Source organism: Taurulus bubalis (assembly GCF_910589615.1).
Source record: "Taurulus bubalis genome assembly, chromosome: 18".
In the NCBI taxonomy this organism is placed as follows: domain Eukaryota; kingdom Metazoa; phylum Chordata; class Actinopteri; order Perciformes; family Cottidae; genus Taurulus; species Taurulus bubalis.
The window spans coordinates 10454608-10473807 of NC_136606.1; the positions used below are offsets into that span (position 1 = coordinate 10454608).

The 19200-nt window shown below is 42.6% G+C and overlaps 1 protein-coding gene across 3 annotated transcripts in view; it reads left to right on the forward strand.

Moving 5' to 3' along the window:
* Window positions 1-8196: 8196 nt before the first annotated feature.
* Window positions 8197-19200, forward strand: part of prex2 (phosphatidylinositol-3,4,5-trisphosphate-dependent Rac exchange factor 2) — a gene marked incomplete at its 5' end in the record, with an annotated part of 81175 nt that continues 70171 nt past the window's right edge. For all 3 annotated transcript variants that reach the window (XM_079234165.1, XM_079234166.1, XM_079234167.1), the window contains one exon: window positions 8197-8334. In XM_079234165.1, coding sequence (XP_079090291.1) covers window positions 8197-8334 — 138 coding nt within the window. The remainder of the gene's footprint in view (window positions 8335-19200) is intronic.

Consider the following 19200-nt stretch of genomic DNA (forward strand, 5'->3'; position numbering starts at 1 on the left):
GATCCTCTACTTATCACCCAACACAGTGATTAAATGCCTAAGTCAACTGCCATCCTTTTCCTTTTGTGATTGCATGGCGGCAGCAGCACATTTTTCACATGCTTCTCTCCAGTGTCAACAGTGTGCCACCTGTTGTACACCCAATTACTGTACGACAGATCCCAAACACGGCCTGCTCCCTCCAAAAACCTCCCCTCCACACACACAGACATTACAGTAGACAACACAGCAATGCTGTTTTGACAACACCCACTTCAATCCAAAAGAGTTGTAGAAAAGTGGAATTAGTGTCTTTATCATACAGTAGAGATATTAGTTTTTGCAAAACACAGGTGACCAAATGAGCAGCGATAAATAGCTTGATGACTTGAGGATGGAGTTTAAGTCGCAGTGCTCATCGTCTCTTCATTTAGTTTTAAACTCTGAACGTTTTATTGATGTGACAAACTTGAGACTAATGGCCACGATGGATTTGAGATTAAATGCTTTTCATTTAGTGATGTAAGACATCACAGTAGATATACTACATGCATCCACTGTGAGTCTTCTGTCACACTGACATAGAGTCAATATTTTAGGGATTTAAAAAACTGACTGTGGTGGCTGTGGGGGCGTGGTTAGGCTCAGCTGCTGTGGGGGAGGGGAGTAGCGGCTCAGGGAACAGGTGCTGGGGATGAGGCCTAATTGGTCTCAGCTGGAGTGGATTGGGTGTTTTGTGTGTCTTCCCTATAAAGTCATAGGATGGACGGAGGAGCGGGAGAGAGGAGCCAGAAACGCAGTCTGACAGTGTCGTAGCAGTGCAGTGCCGAATAAAGACGTTGCCAAATGATATTACGGTCTGCTTGTGTCCTTTGTGCTGGGGGGAAACTCGGGGAAGTAATGGAACACGTTACACTGACTAAGATTTTAAATTGATGACATGTCAGAAGTCCACGACAGAACATTGCCCATTATTTTTAATTAGCCTTAAAAACCTTAAATTGGGTGTTGACAGTACTTTATATGCAGCTCAGCTCAAATCTAAAATAAGTCTATTTTGATCTCTAACTAAGAGTTTAAGAGGGAATAAGAATGTTTTGGGTTGTCCAACATTACTACCACAAGACTATGTTGAGTAACATACTGTCCATTTCTTCGTCTTTTTGACAGATAAAATGACTATTTGTTCAGGCATAGCCCATGTAACAAATACAACATCAGGTATGTCCTTATTTGGTGTAGCAACAATGCTTTAATTTCTGTATTCCATCACCTTCAATAAATGTGCAACCCAATAAGAAAGATTATACAAAAAAGAAAACACAAACCTTGGTCAACTTTGCAATTATTAGCAATATTATATGTACATATATAAGTCTGTTGGACCACAAACAATGAGGAAGGAAAACAAACAAGTCTACAAACTCGAGGGTTAAAGTTATTTTTGTTTCCTTTTTACTCTCCATATGTGAGGAGCGATTTCGAAGAATATCAAAGAATACATCTCTGGTTAAAACATCATAATAATCCACCTCTTAATTGGAAAATGTGAGTTAAAACTTAAATTAAATGCACCACGGTTTAAAGAGGGGTTTTCTGACTGAGCTGTTTTTCAAAAATAACATAAACTCAGAAAGTGTCTTTGAGCACTGCGACACAGCTCCACACAGAAGCATATTCATAAAATGCTTGCTTTGCGTTCCATGTGTATCATGTTCAGGGATTTGTGGGGAGAGTGAAAAGGTTGGCTGGTCATTTAAGCATGACTCTCTGGGCACATAGACGTAGGCTGAAGGCAACGGCGGGAGTCGGTGGGATGGTCTCGGTGTTGTTTTTAACACACAGGAACGCAGATCTGGGCGTGTGGCCCTGCTTTGGGCTGTGGTCTGCGGGAAGGTGAAGAACCAAGCATCTTTCTTAGAGTCTAATGCTGCACCATCTCAGAACGGCACAGAGGTCCAATAAATCACCATGTTCCTCGGCGAGGCTCAAACTGTGCTGAGGGGTGTGAATGAGCCCTTTGATAAGCATGCAGGCTGAGGGCACGGCTTGCCCCGCTTGTGGTGATGAGGAGGGGGTGGGGGGCTCTGGTCAAGTTGTGGGCCTAACTGCAGCTCTTTGTGATGCTATAAGGGCTTCTGCAGGATCAGAGAGATCACAGCTGACCTGGAGCAGGGCTGTGAGTGCACATCTACGACCTTTTGACCCTGAGGATAGAAGTAAAGAAAAGGAATAGAGGGGGTTAAAGATGGTGCACAGTCTGGACCATGAGGAAGCCAGAAACATGTGTCACTCTCTCATGAATGGAGAATTTATGGGAAGATGATCTTAATAACGTGAATTTATGTTTGCAACCATGCGTCATTGTGAGACAAAAGATGCAACATGAGTTACACACTATCTTCTGCACAGACATCTGCAGCCCACAGACTTCCATCTGCTGGAGTTCAAAGCACAAAGACTTGTAGAAATGAGGGAAGTTGTGACTGAGGCAAAATGAAGATCAGCAGAGCATATGGTTGGAGAAAGAGTGTCAAGGAATGACATGCGTTTCCTAACCTTTCTGGCTTTTTGGCACCTTTAAATGAGCAAAATTAATTATTTTTAGAGGATGGAAAAAGTAAATCTATAGAGTAACTCACAAGGAAAAACTGAAATATTGGAAAATAAATAATGTAATTCTGCGTAGTACTTTATTTATTTTTTATATTACAGTGACAAATGTGGGTTATACATTTATAGAGGGCTGGAAAATGTAATTAATTGTTGCTGAAATGCCCTACGAAAAGATTCAATTACAGGACAGAAGCCAAACACGAGGTACAAAGGAGGCAGTGTGTAACTTAGATTTAATGCACATTGCAGAGACCAAATTGCATCAGCTTAATATTGAGGGTGTAATAAGAGTCAATGAAAATGGATGAACATGTGTTAAAAAAAAGTTTCTGGTTAATTTCAAATAAATACAGACTTAATTGAATATTCTTTAATTGTCCCAATTCAGTTTGATTGCCAAGTCCCTCTTCCAAAAGGATTTCATCCTTGTGATGAGATCATTTATTAACATTTTATAACATGATATAACAAACATTCTTCCTCATTGCTGAGAAATATAGCTCTATTTTGGAAATTTGGAAACTGTGGATTTAATTAAAGAAGAGCAGACAAACGAGATGACGTATTTCATGTATAGTTTGCATTCAATTTAAATTAAATTAAACGATATTCATCTATTTTTTTGCAGTAAATCATTGATTATTCTAATCTGTTTCTTATAACACTGAAACTCCTTAACCTGATATAAATTGACCATATATTTTGTTATTTCTCTCATGATGGGAACCATATAGTACAAAAGACTGGATTTTGATTAATAGCTGCAGGACTAAGTTATACAAGATGCATATTATTACTTTTTATTCTTATCAGTCACTAAGGAAACAAAAAGTTGGTCAGAAAAGCAGCAAAACAGGTGATCTACGAAATTTTAAGAATAATATGAACTTTAGCAACACACCAGGATTTCATTAGAGTTATACACCACTGAAATATATTGCAAATTGCCACTGTGCAGAGATTGATACTTACTACAACCTGGAGCTGGCTATGAATGCCCTTTTTGTAATACACATTTGCCCACTCAAGGCTCTAGTTCTGTCATCAAACTACTCTGAATACATTTTTTAAGCAAATATCTTGTTTTCCTTTACGTTATAGCTGTTGCACAGGCATTACAAATCTGCCAGGAAAAGTTTTTATCTGATCGATAAGCATGACAATATATGTTTTCCTCCACTCAGGCCTGGTCTAACAGGCTGTTATAGTTGGAGAAGGTGAAACTACATACTGTATCACCCTGTTCAGGAATAAATCAGAACAAAAGACAAAACCACCTTGTTTGACTGACACCACTGTAGATATGTGACGGAGGAATGTTGGTTTTGGCTGCCATAAACTGATTCCCTGAAAGGCTCATGGGTGGAAATAAAGGCTAACGTGTCCATATCAGTGTAAATGAACACTGTTATCACCACTCATGTTTGATTTTAAGAGCAAATAATCAGTAAAGGCAGCTCATATCAGTTTGACATTCCTTTTCCAAATTTGCATTTTTCACCAAAAAAAATACAATTTAAAAATAAGTAATGTTTTGCTTTATTGTCTAAGACGATGTCTAAGGAAAAAAAAAGTCTATCTGACTGTCTGTCTGCCTGTCTGTCTGCCTGTCTATCTGCCTGTCTGACTGTCTGTCTGCCTGTCTATCTGACTGTCTGTCTGTCTGTCTGCCTGTCTATCTGACTGTCTGTCTGCCTGTTTATCTGACTGCCTGCCTGCCTGCCTGTCTGTCATAACACATGCTGTTGCCTAGTTATTACACATGCTGATCACCGTTACCGTGAGGGACTCTGTCTATGAAGTGCATTGTGTTTTGCTGTGCAGGAGATGATGAAAAAGACCATCAACTTCTTCCCAGGAAGGAAGGCGGTGTTGTTCAGAACGGGTCCATCGGGCCATCTGCGACAGGACCCTTCTGATGAGGCCATGAAGATTAAAACAGACCCATCGCTCCAGGACAAGTCTTGTGCTCAGAGACCGGACCTTGTGAGGACCAATGCTCTCTCTATGGTCCTCCAGCGTGGAGGGGATGTGTCAGACAGACAGGAGGTGATGGGGGAGTATGTGCTGCAATTTGGAAGTACAAGGGGAAGTTATTCAGGTGGCTCCTTGAAAACGACATTGGCTACACCATTTACCTAATGAAGAAGGTAGAAGAGGAGGAGAGAGATGGTAAATTCAACCCTCAAGGACACAGTAAGGACAGTCTGCTGTCCTTTCTGGATTATGCCAGGAGCTTCCAGGAGGTGGAGGACCTGAGGGAGTACCTCGTCTCCAGGAAGCCTGCTTCACCAGCGGCAACAGAGGGTGACACTACTGTCGGCTTTGGCATTGGCGTGATATTTGATATCGCATGATTGATCATGATATCGCATGATTGGCATTGACGTCGGCTTTGGCATGATATTTGAATGGATGCTATTTAAAGATGGGGACAACACATATCCTGTGGTTGGTGTGGCGCCACCGACTGCTTGTCTAATCCTCTGTATTTTATCAGCAAAATAGGAGGCAAATTGATTGCATGCCCAGGTGGATTGGAGCGTAGTCGTTACCGACACCGGAGGGTTTGTTAGCCTGTCCACGGTAGCAAATAAGGCGCGTGTATTGTTTTTGTTTTTGGTTATGATGTCAGAGAAGAAGGCCTGTCTTGCATTTCTAAGTTCCAAATTATAATTGTGAAGTCTCTCTTTATAGATACCACAGTGAACCTGGAGATTAGTTTTTCGCCACCTGCGTTCAGCTTTCCGAAACTCTCTTTTCTCTATTCTGACCAGCGTGGCATTTCTCCAAGGGGATCTTTTCTTACCCGAGACAACCTTCACCTTAGTGGGTGCAAATGGCATCAATAACATTTTTCCCATTCCTGGCAGTCAAGGAACCAGCAGCACGAACCCGCAAATAGAAGTTAATTCCACAGACCAAAGTCATGGGCAACAAAAGATGAAGGTCTGGAAATGTACCTGCACTGGAATGGCTAATACAGAGGCCATAATTAATTTGGTATACCGCCGATGTTGTCAAATTAGGACCCAAATTTAGTACATGAAGTGTCAGACTGGGATCGAGGCCCACTCAGTATTCCAAGTGCTTTGTCAATAAATAGACTCATTATGAAACTAAAGCTGTTTGATGGAAAACCTTTCATTCAGAGGAGGGTCAGTATTTTAGTCTAAAACAACATCGCTATCTGGTGGCAGAAAAGAAACAGTACAAGACACAACTTAATCATCAGGATATAAACCCAAAGCATGCAGTACTAAATGTAACCACCAGAGTATACTGCATGTCAACATTTACTCAAGAGGGCCATGTCTTCGTCACGTCCCACAAAACTGACACTAACCTGTAATTGAGACATAAAATAGCTCCATAAAATAAAGACTCCCTCTGGTGCTGATAAATTAGGGCAGCAGTTCTCAGTCAGATCCCTTTTCTCTTTTGGTGAATGCGTTTTTGCAGACAGACCACTCTTTAGAATATGCTGAGATGCATGAAAAAAGAATGTTACGGAAGAATTTGCTGAAGAATGGCGTTCACTGAATCCCAACCTGTTGAAATGTTAATCCTTAAATCATTATTGTGGGCTGCAAATGGCTTCCCTAAAATCCCCTCAAAAGACTTCCAAGGCTGGTGAAATTAAAGCTGGTTCTAGTGTTGATTGTGCTGCTATTTAACTCAGCGCTACATGACTCTGACGGTGTCTAATTCAGTATACAAACACTTAACCAGCTTCTCAATAGCTCTTCCTGCTCTGCAGTGTGAGCCGGGAGCAAGTAGGGGCTTGTGTCACAGCTCTCACCTCAAAGTGAAAGTGTCCGATCACTGTTTGCACATCTTTGTGTGTGTTGTTTTTGCATCTTTGTGTCTCCATGCCTTTATTGTTTTTTTTCCCTGCATTTTTTCACAAAACATTTTTTACCCAAATTCCAAGCAGCCATTGACTGCAGAATGATAATTGGATATTGTTGACACGGGATCCAGGGGGATATTTGCTGTAGCACAACAGCATCTGCTTGCTAAATTAAGAGAAAGATCTTAAATCAAATCTAATAATATAAAAGGGCAGAGGCAGACAGGATACATTCTGTGGTTATTTTTCAGTTTGTATGTTAGAATGACTAAACTGTGTCAATTACAATTAATTAGCACATGCATGTGTTGTTACTAATTTTGCCTGTCAAATAATAGTTACAAATAAATACAGCCTAAATGTGATGATGCTGAGGAAGAAAAAGGTCTGAATGTGTTTCAAAATGCAACCGTTACTCATTAATTGCATGAAGGAGAGGAGAACCTTGTTTAGGCCGCTAATATTGAAGCTCTGAGTCCCAAACCTTCACAGTCCACAATGTCTTCTTTCTGCTGGTAATAAAAGGGATTTTTAGCTCAATCAGTAAAGAAAGCAGTGAGTCTGTTGAAAGAGGTAGTCATTGAGAGAGGAGATGTCTGATCCAGAGGAGGCCCATCTGTGACTCCCTCTCTCCTTTAAGTCAACTTATTCTGTGTTTTTTTTCTCAAGAACTGATGGAAACTGAAATGTAAAAATGTCTTCTCTACACAACGATATCAGTGATACCCTAATTTGCAACTTAATGATCTAAGCAGAGATTGTACGACTGAATTGTATTACTTCATTAACTGACTGCTGTGCTTTATTACGAAGAGAACGAAAGCAATTAAAGTAATTCTCATAATTCAACACAATTATCCGGCATGGTTAACTTTTGCAGTGACACTAGTTTCAGTCTTAGCAGAACTGAGGAGTCCTCAAGCAAATGAGGAACACTTTGTTTTCCCCATTTCATGCTGTCTTTTTTCTTTTTTTCTTTTTATCTTGATAGAATTAAACTGTTGACATTTCTCCCGAGTTTATGGTCTAATGTGTCAGGTTGAAACCATCTCCCTGCCTTGTCCAGTATTTAGGAGTGTAAAGCCAAATGGAGATAACGACAATTATCCCAGAAGTACAGAAATTGCCCCTTCAAATTAAAAGGATACATCTAAAATATGTATTATAAGGCATCCATTCAGGCAGCGTACCTTTAATTACCTGCATGTCCTTTTCAACAGTTATCATCTGAAATTTCAGCTGCTTATATATCATCTGTATGATCATGAAACTAATTCGTTTAAATGTCTTCATCTGTGTTTTTCTTCTTCCCAAAACCTGTCGCTGCAGTTTTATACTGAAAACACAAACCGGAAGTCGTCTTGTGCACGAGCGCTACCATGACACTGGTCCTCGTCTCCGCACTGACGGCTTGCTGGGAGGCTGGATCAGGATGAAGCTTTTTGGAGTCACAGGGACTCAACTTTCCAAACTGGTGTCCACTTGTTGCACACTCTTCAGTCACGCGCTGTGGGAAGCAGCCTCGCGCTGTCGTGTCGTTTCCATCTTTGTTTTAATTTAATTTTTTTGAAACTTTATTTTCACACCGTTTTTTTTTGTATTTTTTATTGTTTGCCTACTTTTCCCAGACACCGGTTGCACCCTCCTCAGCGTTTGACCATGCTGCACACTTTACACTTTCGCAACTGAAACCTGTTTCGTGACGAAGGAAACAAGTTTTTCTTTTGTGTTGCATCCCTTCACTCAATATGACCGAGGAGAGCAGAAGCGAGCACAGAGCTGAAAGCGGGAAGGACTTGGAGAAACAGCTCCGCTTGCGAGTGTGCGTCCTAAATGAACTTCTGAAGACGGAGCGGGATTACGTCGGGACGCTCGAGTTCCTCTCGGTAAGTAGTGAGAGTCGGTATTTACCAAATAAATCACTCAAGAAAATAAAAAAAAAACAAAGTCAGCAAACACAACAGCAGCAGCCTGTTTGGTATGCGCGGTGCAGCAGGGCTCGTGCACTAAGTGTTACATGTTAATAATCTGTGCACTCATGCCTGCATGATGCTGCTGTTACGTGAACAGGTTGTCCAACATAAAAATACACTTTTACCTGCGATACACTCTCAACCACCCGAGGTGAACCCCTGAAAGGGGTTCAGATGGGAATATGAACTTCTCAGATGGTAAGTGTGAAACTAGAAAAGCAGGTACAAAGAGGCATGGCACAGCTTTAGTTCCTGCACAGCCAGTGTGATGTTTAATCCTCCTCTCAGGCTGTTGGAGGCTCATAGTGGTTTGTCTGATCAGAAAATACTTTTAGTCACTACATCATTTAAGATGAATAAACCTCGAAGCACGACAAAATCTAATGTCTTATTTAAATGACCACATTCTCATATAATTTGTACTAATGAGGCGGTGTTTACTGTAGCGTACACTTTGAAGACACAGTGCATCAGTTCAGGTTATTGCATCCATCTTTACAACCATTATACATAAGAAATAAGCTGTATATCTGAACGAGAAATAGCTGAAATTCCCTCCCTTAAGGATTTCTGCTCCCCCTGTCTTTGTAACTTGTGCTGTACAGCGTTACTATTCCATCCACATGATTGCCTCACTTCTCAATCAGCGTAGCAAATACTGTATGAGTGCAGCTTGCTGCTTCCTACGCCAGCTTTTGATCAAATCCAGAAGTGTGGCGAGTTCTGCCAAGGACGGCACAGGTGGACTCAAATGAAAACCACGGCTCCGGCTGCACACTGAGCTCAACGCTTGGTTGCAGCAACACAGGCCTGATGGGCTGTCAGCTTAATGATGTTTCAGGCAATAATTACACATAACTCTAAAGAAAGGAGGACAAGGAAACATTGGAAAGCTCCCTGTTTAAACTAGAACGCTGTGTACAGTTGGGAATCAAGTCTTAATGAGAAAGAAAGCTGTGGATGTTCTGGACCTTAAAACACGGATACCATGTGATCTGGACTGTATGTTTGGATGGCTTCCTCCACATTCTCTCAACAGTTTAAGCTTCTTAATGCGATGGGAACTTTGCAAGGATGTCAGGTCGAAAGGGTGTTGTGTGTCATTAAGAGTGCTATTTCCCAGACCACATGTATGAATGTGAACACCCTGACCTCCCTCCCACTGCCCAGATGTTTCTAATGGAGGACAGAGGGACCAGGGAGGGGATGGAGCTCTCTCTGGCCTTTTCTTAGAAGTGGCATCACTGGAGAAATGGAGGAGGCGATTACATGAGGGAATGTGTCCTCTGTCCGTGGCGGTGGGGGTTTGGGGAATGCAGCCAACCCTCCTTTATCAACCCCTGTGGTGCTGGAACTGGGATTCATTTCAGGAGTGACTGATCCTTACAAGGCAACTCTGTTCTGGCCCGGGAATGTCAGCATGGATGCATCAGATTGAGATCTGACTGCGAAAAGAGATTACAATTGTTGGTTTAGCTGCGCATTGGAGCTTATAGAGCTGGATGATGATAATAAAGAAGCTAGAAAGTGAGAGGAAAAGACAAAGAGTCACTGTTATCTACTGTCTTATCATCTGGGCGGTCTACAGGAGTAGTTGTGGAAGACACTCAAGATGATCAAAGACAGCCCCACCGGGGAGAGAGGGGTCATAAGGAAGACTTTCATCTGATCAGACACAAGCACACTGGTTGCCTCCCAGCCACGCTAGAACCAGTTAGGAATCACACAAGTTTCTGTGTGTCTAGAGGTCCGAATGGAGGACAAGCTGGCCCCCCTCTGTGCGACTCCCTGGTGGGATAATCCAGGAGACTCCGAGTACCAGCAGGGAGAAGGTTGAAGGGGATATTGCTCGAGGGGAGAAGGGAAAAGGATAGAGCTGATCATGCAGTAGATATTGCCAGGAGGGTGAAGGTGGGGGGGGGGGGGGGGGGGGGGGGGGGGGGGGTTCTGCAAGTGGCTGGGCTTGGTGCCTTCTCTTGTAAGCCATATTTCCTGGAGGAGGAATTCCTCCGAGGTTAGGAAATGCTGGGGAACAATGAGGCTCCGGTCAGTAGCCAAAGTTGAACTGTAGAGCAGAGATCCTTGCTGCTGATCCGTGGGACCCCAAACACAATACACCTCACACATACCTTACCATTAAGTTAGTGGAAAACAACATGGATGATTAGGGCAATTTGTCCCAGGACAGTCTGAGCCTATTGTGTGACCGTACCTAACCTCCCGTGGGAAAGTATGCTGATTACATCTTGTAGGTTTCATTATTGGAAAGTCTAAATTTGACTTTCTGTGGAATAAAGCAACACTTTTTAAACTGCATGCAATACACTTGCACAGTAGTCGGGCAGTGAGAAGAAGGCTCCAGGGAAGCTGTTTGAAATATCTCAGGCCCTTCTTACGTAATGAACAATTATAGCTAGATATAGTGGGCGGCGGTGGACACTGGTGTTTATCTTGGACAGCTACGAGCCAATAAAATGACAGTCATTCTTAGAAATCGTCTAAATGACTGAAACAAATCAAGACATAATGTAAACAGTCATTTTAATGAGGTCTTTGCCTTTCTGTTTTTTTGTCTTCACAGTGTCAAATGAAATACTTTACATAGTCTCTGACATTGTTCGCTCTTGATTGAGAGACTTTGAAAGCCATTTGCTTGCAAGATAAGCGCTTTGCAGGAAGAATGCAAGAAGGGACAAAGGAGAAAATCTTTCATGTCCTGATTCTGGAGGAAGATCTGAGCCACAAGTTAACTTAATATATTCCAAAGAGCTTCGCAGTGTATTAAGTGGTCCCTCAGCTGCTGCCTTCCTCTCCCACAAAAAAGCCTGTTGAACTATGAAGAAACCACAGAGTGTGATGTTAAAAAAAACAGCTTTAATCCCTTGCATAAATCTAAATTAATAAATGTGGTTTGAGACATTATAATGCGGTGCAAACTCTTCCAAAAAAAAACTATGGATCATCAGGGGATGAAGTTTAAGAAATGAAGCATGTGTATTAATACAGTTGCACACGTTTATCCGTGTGTGTGTGTGTGTGTGTGTGTGTATATATTTGTATGTAGAAGTTCCACATCTCTCTTGCAGGCTTTAGATTTGTTTACGTCTTGAGCGGCCAAGAAGTTTTCTTTGCTTGTAACATATAACTAGTGGGCAGTCCTGAAGGAGGCTAGCTCCAAGGGCCACGACAAGAAGGTTCATATGCACCAAACGGTCAACCGACGACCCCAAAGGTCACGGCCCCTTGTTCCTGTCCTCTTCCTGTCTGTTAATCTGTAGGCTTCATGCCAATATCGAGCTCCCTCCTGTGTTCTGATGGAAACAGGAACAGAAGATGCTGATGGCCAGTGCGTCCTGATTGGATGAAAACACACAAGCGAAAATGTGTTCACAGAAAGCTGTCTGGGGGCATGTTGTATTTATGTTGGAAGCCCAAATAAGCTATTGTGCTTTTTTTGTTTTCAATAAGTACTGCATTAACTGAGATGGATTGAACTGCAAATATTTACGAGGTATATTTATCACACAGCCTAATTGTAAATGTTTTGGGGGACAGAAGCCAGAAATGTTGGGAGCTGTTGTCTGGATCTGTTGGAGGAGTAGGAGCAGATTCTGGGTTAAAGGGGGCAGAAGTTGTATATGTTGCTGTAACAAGACTGACGCCACATGATATAGCCCTTTGTGCAGATTCCACTAAGCTGTTTAAATAGCCTTTTTAAGTGACACATCAGATAAGATTGAACATGTGTGCTCCCATGATGTTGGCGTGTTTGGATTGGGTGGTTTTGAGGCTGAGGGCGAGTGCTTCGCGTCCGCTTGTGGCCATTTACAGTTGCTTACATTCGTCAGACTCCATAATGGGCTGCATTTAGTGATAAGAGATTCCACAGAAAGCAGTGTGCAATCACACACGCTGATGTTTCTGCCCTGATTGCTCTCTTCTTTATTCCTTAATTCATTTACGAACGTCCTATCGTACTGTTGCTAATTCCACACCAGTCTTATGCGCTGTACCCTTTCATATTCCTCAAATCTCTCTTAATGGTGCTCTTTCTTTCTTGTTTTTCACCACTGTGTCCCAGAGGGAGCAGCAACTGCGTATGGGCCATCCATGATTTTGGATACTGTACTGATATATATATATATTTTTTGAAACTTTCTTTCCATGTGAAGGTTTATTGTGATCCCTATACTAGGCCAGAGCGGAGTGTTTACCAGAATCTTAAATCTTATGGATGGTGAATTTTTGTTTAGATTTAGCTTGTATGTGCATAGACACAACTATCTTTTATGTCTGTGTTTTTTTTTTGAGAAGCAAAAAAAAAGAAAGCCTAGACAGGGGTGAGACTGTTTCTCCTTGACTCTTTTAAATTTAATTTGGTGAGTCTCTGCTCTCTGAGAATGCAGACTGTTTTTTCTGCTGTCTGTCCCCTGTGTGAGGCCCCTGCATGGATGATGTGGTTTACTTGCATTTCAATTTCACACCACAGCCATAACAGAAGTGACCTGCCTGATTTGTGTAAATGCAGTCTCTCTCTGTTTGGTCATAACTGTGTATTTATTTTGTGCCCTTTTCACTTTGCATATGCAGTATCAGTAACTTTAACAGTGTAGATTAGATTAGCGACAGCAGAGCCCTCTCTTGCTGAGAGTTTTGCATCAACCTTGAGTCCCATATCTATGAAAACACTGTGTGGGATTATGCTTCATCTTCCCATTGAGCAATCCTGCTCTAGGATCCACTGTGTTTTGCATGCCTTTTAATATTTTATACATTCTTTTTGATAGAAAAAAAGATTTGACAATTTCCTAGACGCAGCAGTAGTATTTACCGTTGGGGAAATATTTAGTAAAATGCGTTACCTACTTTATGCCAGGTTGTGGAATTACTAGAAATGTTGAATATTGTAATGTTAACTGAGGGAAAGTTAATGTAATGTGAGTCAAATGTTCCTGACCTGTGTGTAGGGCAAGGTGTTGAAACTCAATCGAGTAGGGTGCCCAAATTGTGACAGCGGAATTTCTAAATGAACTTTTATTATGGGAAAAGTTCCTGCAGTGCTGCTGTTGTTGAAACAACATTTCACCATAATCATTTTGGCTCCTTTCGTTAAAGGGATAGTTCAATATTTTGGGAATCACACAAATTCACTGTCTTGCAGAGAGTGAGACAAGAAGAGCGACACCACACTCACGCCTGTACAGTAAATCTGACCCGACAGCTGGTTAGCTCCGCTTAGCAGCTAGAAATCACTATTAGCTTTTGTTATTGTCTCGTCTTGCCTATGACTTAATTGATGACAATCATTTACACCCTTTTTCTGTCAGCGTAAAAAAACCCCACACGTATTAGTCCCCTTAAAAAGGTTGTTGCACTATAGAGACTTCTCTTGCTTTTGTCTCCGAGGCCAATTTTCAAGCAGGATTTCCTTCCTTCCTGGCCCTCCCCGTCTTTACATTGTGCTGCATGTTTCCTGCTTTGCACGCACACACTCACACACTTCCCCCACTGTCTCCACTGCGCTAGGGAAAGGAGAGTTTTGCCACAGATGCCCACTTGGCAACGGGAAGCTTCGATGCATAGGCGATATACGGCTGCAAGGACTCCTGCGCTGAATCCACAGAGTGGATTTAGCTCAGGAGGCAGAGGTGGTGCTTTCCTGCTGCCAAGGAGGAGAAGGCGGCCTTTGATTTGGACAGTGCCAGCTGCCCGGTCACATGGTGCTTACGTGCAACAAGTAGAAAAGTGGCGGGACTTCGGTTGACACTTGTCAGGACGCTCATGGAGTTGAAGGGGTCATCATCACAAGGGGGCCTGTGTTCTAGCTGGCATGCTCTTCCGCAGGGAACACACACACACATATGCGCACTCTCATTCTCACAGACAGACATGCATACACACTTGCTCAGATCACTATGCCTGCAGTGTCTGCTTAGCACCCTCCATCCTTCTTTAGCTTTTCCATGATTCTGCAGACAATGATGAAGATGACAATGTGTTTACAAATGAATGAAATGCTTGTCGGATTAAGGTTATATTGTTTGTAAAACAAATGACCAACCATGTGGTTTGATATCATGCATTTTCCCACAAACACGTGTGCAGATGTCTCGACATTTTCAAATCGAACTTTTTTGACAATTGTAAACAAATTTAGTTTCACACAAAAAGCGTAACTTGATTACTGAAATTTAGTCTTGAATGTGAGGCCTAAAGCCTCGCATCCTACATCAAACCCTAATAGAATAGCGTGAGCCTTTGAATGCAATATATTTAGAGGGAAAGCTGCCACCATATCACGGTAAGCTGTGAGGAGAAAGTAGGACATTTGGGGTAGCAGTTACTAATTAAACTCATAATCACTACGTCAGCAAAAAGAAAATACTCAATTACAATAAAAGGAGTTCCTGTACCTTGATTGCAAATGTCCCCGCAGGGGGACTAATAAAGCGTTATCTTATCTCAGTGGTGTCTGTTGTGATGCAGCCATGTTAGCCCGGTGCCTCCTGCTCTGTCCAATCACAAACAAAAAGAAGGCACGGTAAGCCGAACCCTGGCAGAAAGGGGGTATTTGTACGAGTGGGCATGCTCTGAACAGTTGTGCTTGGGGAGAGGGAGAGCGTGGAGAAACTGGCATGGCAGTTGTTCAGTTCTCTATTGACAGCGTCTGGTCCGAAGTGTGAGAGAGGCTGACTCTGCAGCTTTCCTTTTTCCCTGCCAGTCCTGCTGAGATGGATGGCGTGTGGGGCCTGGAGCAGTAATCAAATGAACAATCTCTATGTGTGACAGTCATGCTTGGGAGTGCGCCACAGATTGATTCTGCTTAGTCATCTTGCTCATCAATACAGGGTGCTGGTGTGTGGCTTGGATGGGAATTGCTATCTATCAGTTGATAATGTTTTGCCTGGCTGCACATGTAGATTGGCAGGTAAGAGGCTACTAGAGGCTGGTCTCACTGCTTCGTACCCAATTTCAGTCAAGTCAAAAGATCTTCCTAATATGCGGAAGATTCCCACCATTTATAGGGCCGCGAGGGGTGAAATTGAACAGACCCACAGCCTGTCGGGTATTCAGTTAAACGGACATGACCTCAAGCATCGTTTTATGCGCGTGTTCATTTCAAAGTCGCTCACCAGGAGTCAGGCGGAGACACTGGACACAGACATATTCATTAGATAAAATGCTTCAGGGACACTGGAGAAGAATAACATGTCAGAGAAGACATTTTCTATACCCTACCCAAGCAATATTGAGTTCTTGGAGATGCCTCAAAGCAACTATTTGATCTTCACTTTTCCTTTACAAGCTAATAACTATGTATTTTTGTGTTCTTCGCCAGTATTTGATTTATTTCTATAAGTCAGACTGCCTGGATTTAAAATGAAAGGCTTCCGAAGACAAATGGGCTTTTGTTCACTCGAGGAACCGGTAAAATGAATTTGCAATATGTTCTCCGTTGTTAATTAAAACCAGAGAGCCTACATTAAGCTGTGCAGATGAGCCCTAATAGCCACTCCCAAGATAGACAAATTAACATTCTCCGCTACATTAAGAGTGTCTGTTTCCTGTATACATTCCCAGTGGAGAGAAACGGCCTGTCTGGAAAAACTAGCCAGAGGACTAATGAGATGGGAAGCCCGGGATGACTTCTTTAGGTGTCATCAGGACCTGTTGAAGACAGGAGGAGCCTGGCTTTTGGGAGGGAATCACTACAAAGAGCCTTTTCTCTCTTTTCGGATGTTCCCCTGTGTGCTCTCAGCATCGGAGACTGTCTCTGTCTCTAGTCAGGACTTTTTGGCGAAAATTCAGTTTTTGATTGCCAGGAATTTGGTGTGTGTCTGTGTGTGTGGCTGGGAGATTTAACCCTGTGTTGTTGTACTCTAGTTTAAAAGCAGCTCATTTGTGAAAGAAGAAGGCCAAACAAGCCTCTCTTTTTTCCTTCCCACTGTACATCCTCTCTATCCGTTTTTACGTCTGCATTGTCTCTTTCTATCTCTGCTGCGCTCTCATTTCCTAACACGCACACGCGCATGCACGCACGCACACACACACACACACACACACAGGATCTAGAGACGCGGGTGTTTCGAGAGCTTTGCCTGAGGGTGTCGAGCTGCTTGCGCACCTGTTACCTGCTTTACTTTAACGGTTATCATCACAGTGTGTTATACATTTTTAGTCTGCCATCCCAGGGGACAGATGTATGACAGAGAAACACGCACATACCCAAAGGGACTGTAGCGTTAATGAGCATACCTTCACAGTCTAGTGATTTACTACAGTGGGCTTTTCGTGGGGAAGCTGTTGTGTGTGTCTCCATCTCTGGGGTCGAGTGGTCATCGATGTCTCATCTTTTTTTATTCGTTAACGAGAGAGGATTCTTTCACAGAGTTTGGATTAGAAAACTCCTATAGATGTGTGTTGTAATACTCCTCTACATTTAATCTTTTTCACACCACTATATTTTAATCATAGTGGAGAAACAGGATGTTTGTGTGTGTGTGTGTGTGTGTGTCTGTGTGTGTGTGTGTGTGTGTGTGTGTGTGCGTGTGTGTGTGTGTGTGTGTGTCTGTTTGCCAGTTCTCCAATCAGAACAACAAAGCCCATCAGTGAATCATCAGCAGACAAAAGATGCAGTTTGTCCAATAGACTCTGAGGGCCTATTCATTCTTCCAGAGTTTACTGGTGGCCAGTGCCAATGAACTCCGATTGGAGCGATTTCAGTTGCTAGCAATAGATCTGACATCACCGCAAAAGCAATTGAAATTTGGTAGCAGAAGAAGAAGTTGTAAAATTGTTTTACTCTTTTTAATATAGCTGCTTCAGTACTTTTAATTTCAAGGAGAGAGCATTGTGTTCGATGGGCCACAGGGACCTGCAATGGTTGTTTTGCATGTAATTCATCAAACAGGCCCCTTGTTCCTGCCTACTCTTCCAATAGTTTTAACTTGAATGCATTAGCAAATGTTTGAGGCTCGCTTTGTACTTGATTCAAACTCATTTCTGTAGCATGGGAGCAGCGAGATAGCTTTTTTATCAAAGCAATTTGCTGCATCATTTTGCTCTTTTGGATCTGTTTAGTGTACTTTTGGATCTGGTTAGTGCTCTTTTCCTCCCTGGGTTGCGTTTGTATTCCCATCACAGCCCACTCTGCTGGCAGTGTAAGGTGATGAATGACATGCACTTTGTTCATTCTCTTTTCCACTCACTTCACATTCACTCTTGTATTTCCTTTTTTTTGACACAAGCACATGCTCTGGTTTGGCAACTATACTGTACACACAATTTATTTTGAAACGCAAGAATGTCCATCATTGTCTCTTATGTCGTTGTTGGTTTACATGTTTGAGTAAGCCAGTGAGCTGTTTTTGCCAAACTCCTCTGGTGTGATTCACATGTTTCATTGACACAGAGATCAGCATATACAGGAGGAGTAGCTAGCCTTCCGCTGATTGTATCTTTCCAATCTGGTGGAGAGATGCTAGTCGGAGGGTGTGGGGGGCAACGTTGCATAAAGTCCATTCATAAAATGTCCTGAACTAGGTTGGCTCAGAACACAATCTTTCGGCATGGAAACAGCCCTCTGCCTTTCCTTTCCTGCATGACACTACAATCCAGGCGTCATTTCAAATACCCTGAGCATAAAACACACGTTAGCAAACTGCAGTTATTGAGCGAGTTGTCTCAAAGATTGAGGCAGTTGTCCATCCAATCATAGTATGTAGGTGATGGAAAGGTGGCCTGCGAGTGAACCCGATCTCAGTTTCATCGTGACAGTAAAAGTCAGGTCGTTATCACGTGGGGGCCGTCTGATGCATTACTGCATCAGACGGCACGGCCATGATTTCCACTCCGGCATCTTTGTTGCCTACAGCATGTGAACTTGTGTTGATTAATGGCAGGTAGGGCCACATGCAGGGATTGGACCAATCTATTCATCACACCCATCTGCTCTGTGGAATAATGAAAACTTTAATGGGGTTTTAATGTGTAGTCCCCCCCCAGCCATTAGAGTGACAATCCAGATGATTACACCTGGGCTCCAGGGAACAAAATTACTTTGACAGATTTTTCCGCCCCTTGTTGAGTGCTGTTGACACATGATTAAGGATATAAAATGCATGTACTGCATGTCAGACAAATAGAAAAAGGAAAAATGTCTGATGCAGAAAAGAACAGCCACTGCCTAATTCCCTTCCTGAAAAAGTGTGCCTGTGTCACGACCAGGTGTGGTGGGGCAGAGACTCAGGTGCAGAGGAAACAACAGGAATCACGGTGAGGCAAATTCAAAAAGTACTTTACTAGTCAAAGTTGTAAAACAAGGGATAGAACTGGTCCTGGAAATGAACACAGCTACAGCTTGAAGGCGCCGCACACAGGTATACAAAGAAGACCATCTCACAACTGACAAGGGAAAGACACAGACTAAATACACAGGGGAAGGCAGGCAACTCCTTTTAAACGTTAAATGCAATGAAGTCTGCTAGGGACTCAGTGGTTGCCAGTGCCCATGCATGGTGGATTCCTACTTGAAAGTACATCCCGTCCTTGGGAACAACATGTCTCCCTTCTAAAATCTATTGGTCATTGCTGAGTGTTGGGACAAAGCAACTGTGGTGGACCATGGTGGAAATGCCATGATTCTTCAACAGTTCTTCAGCTCCTGTAAAATTCATAACTTTAAATTTGATTAGTTTCTAGTTCGTAATTGTTGTCATCGCAGACTCTTTTGCAGCTTTAAACCAAGAGACAGTTGCTCTGTTGTTTGATGCAATCAAG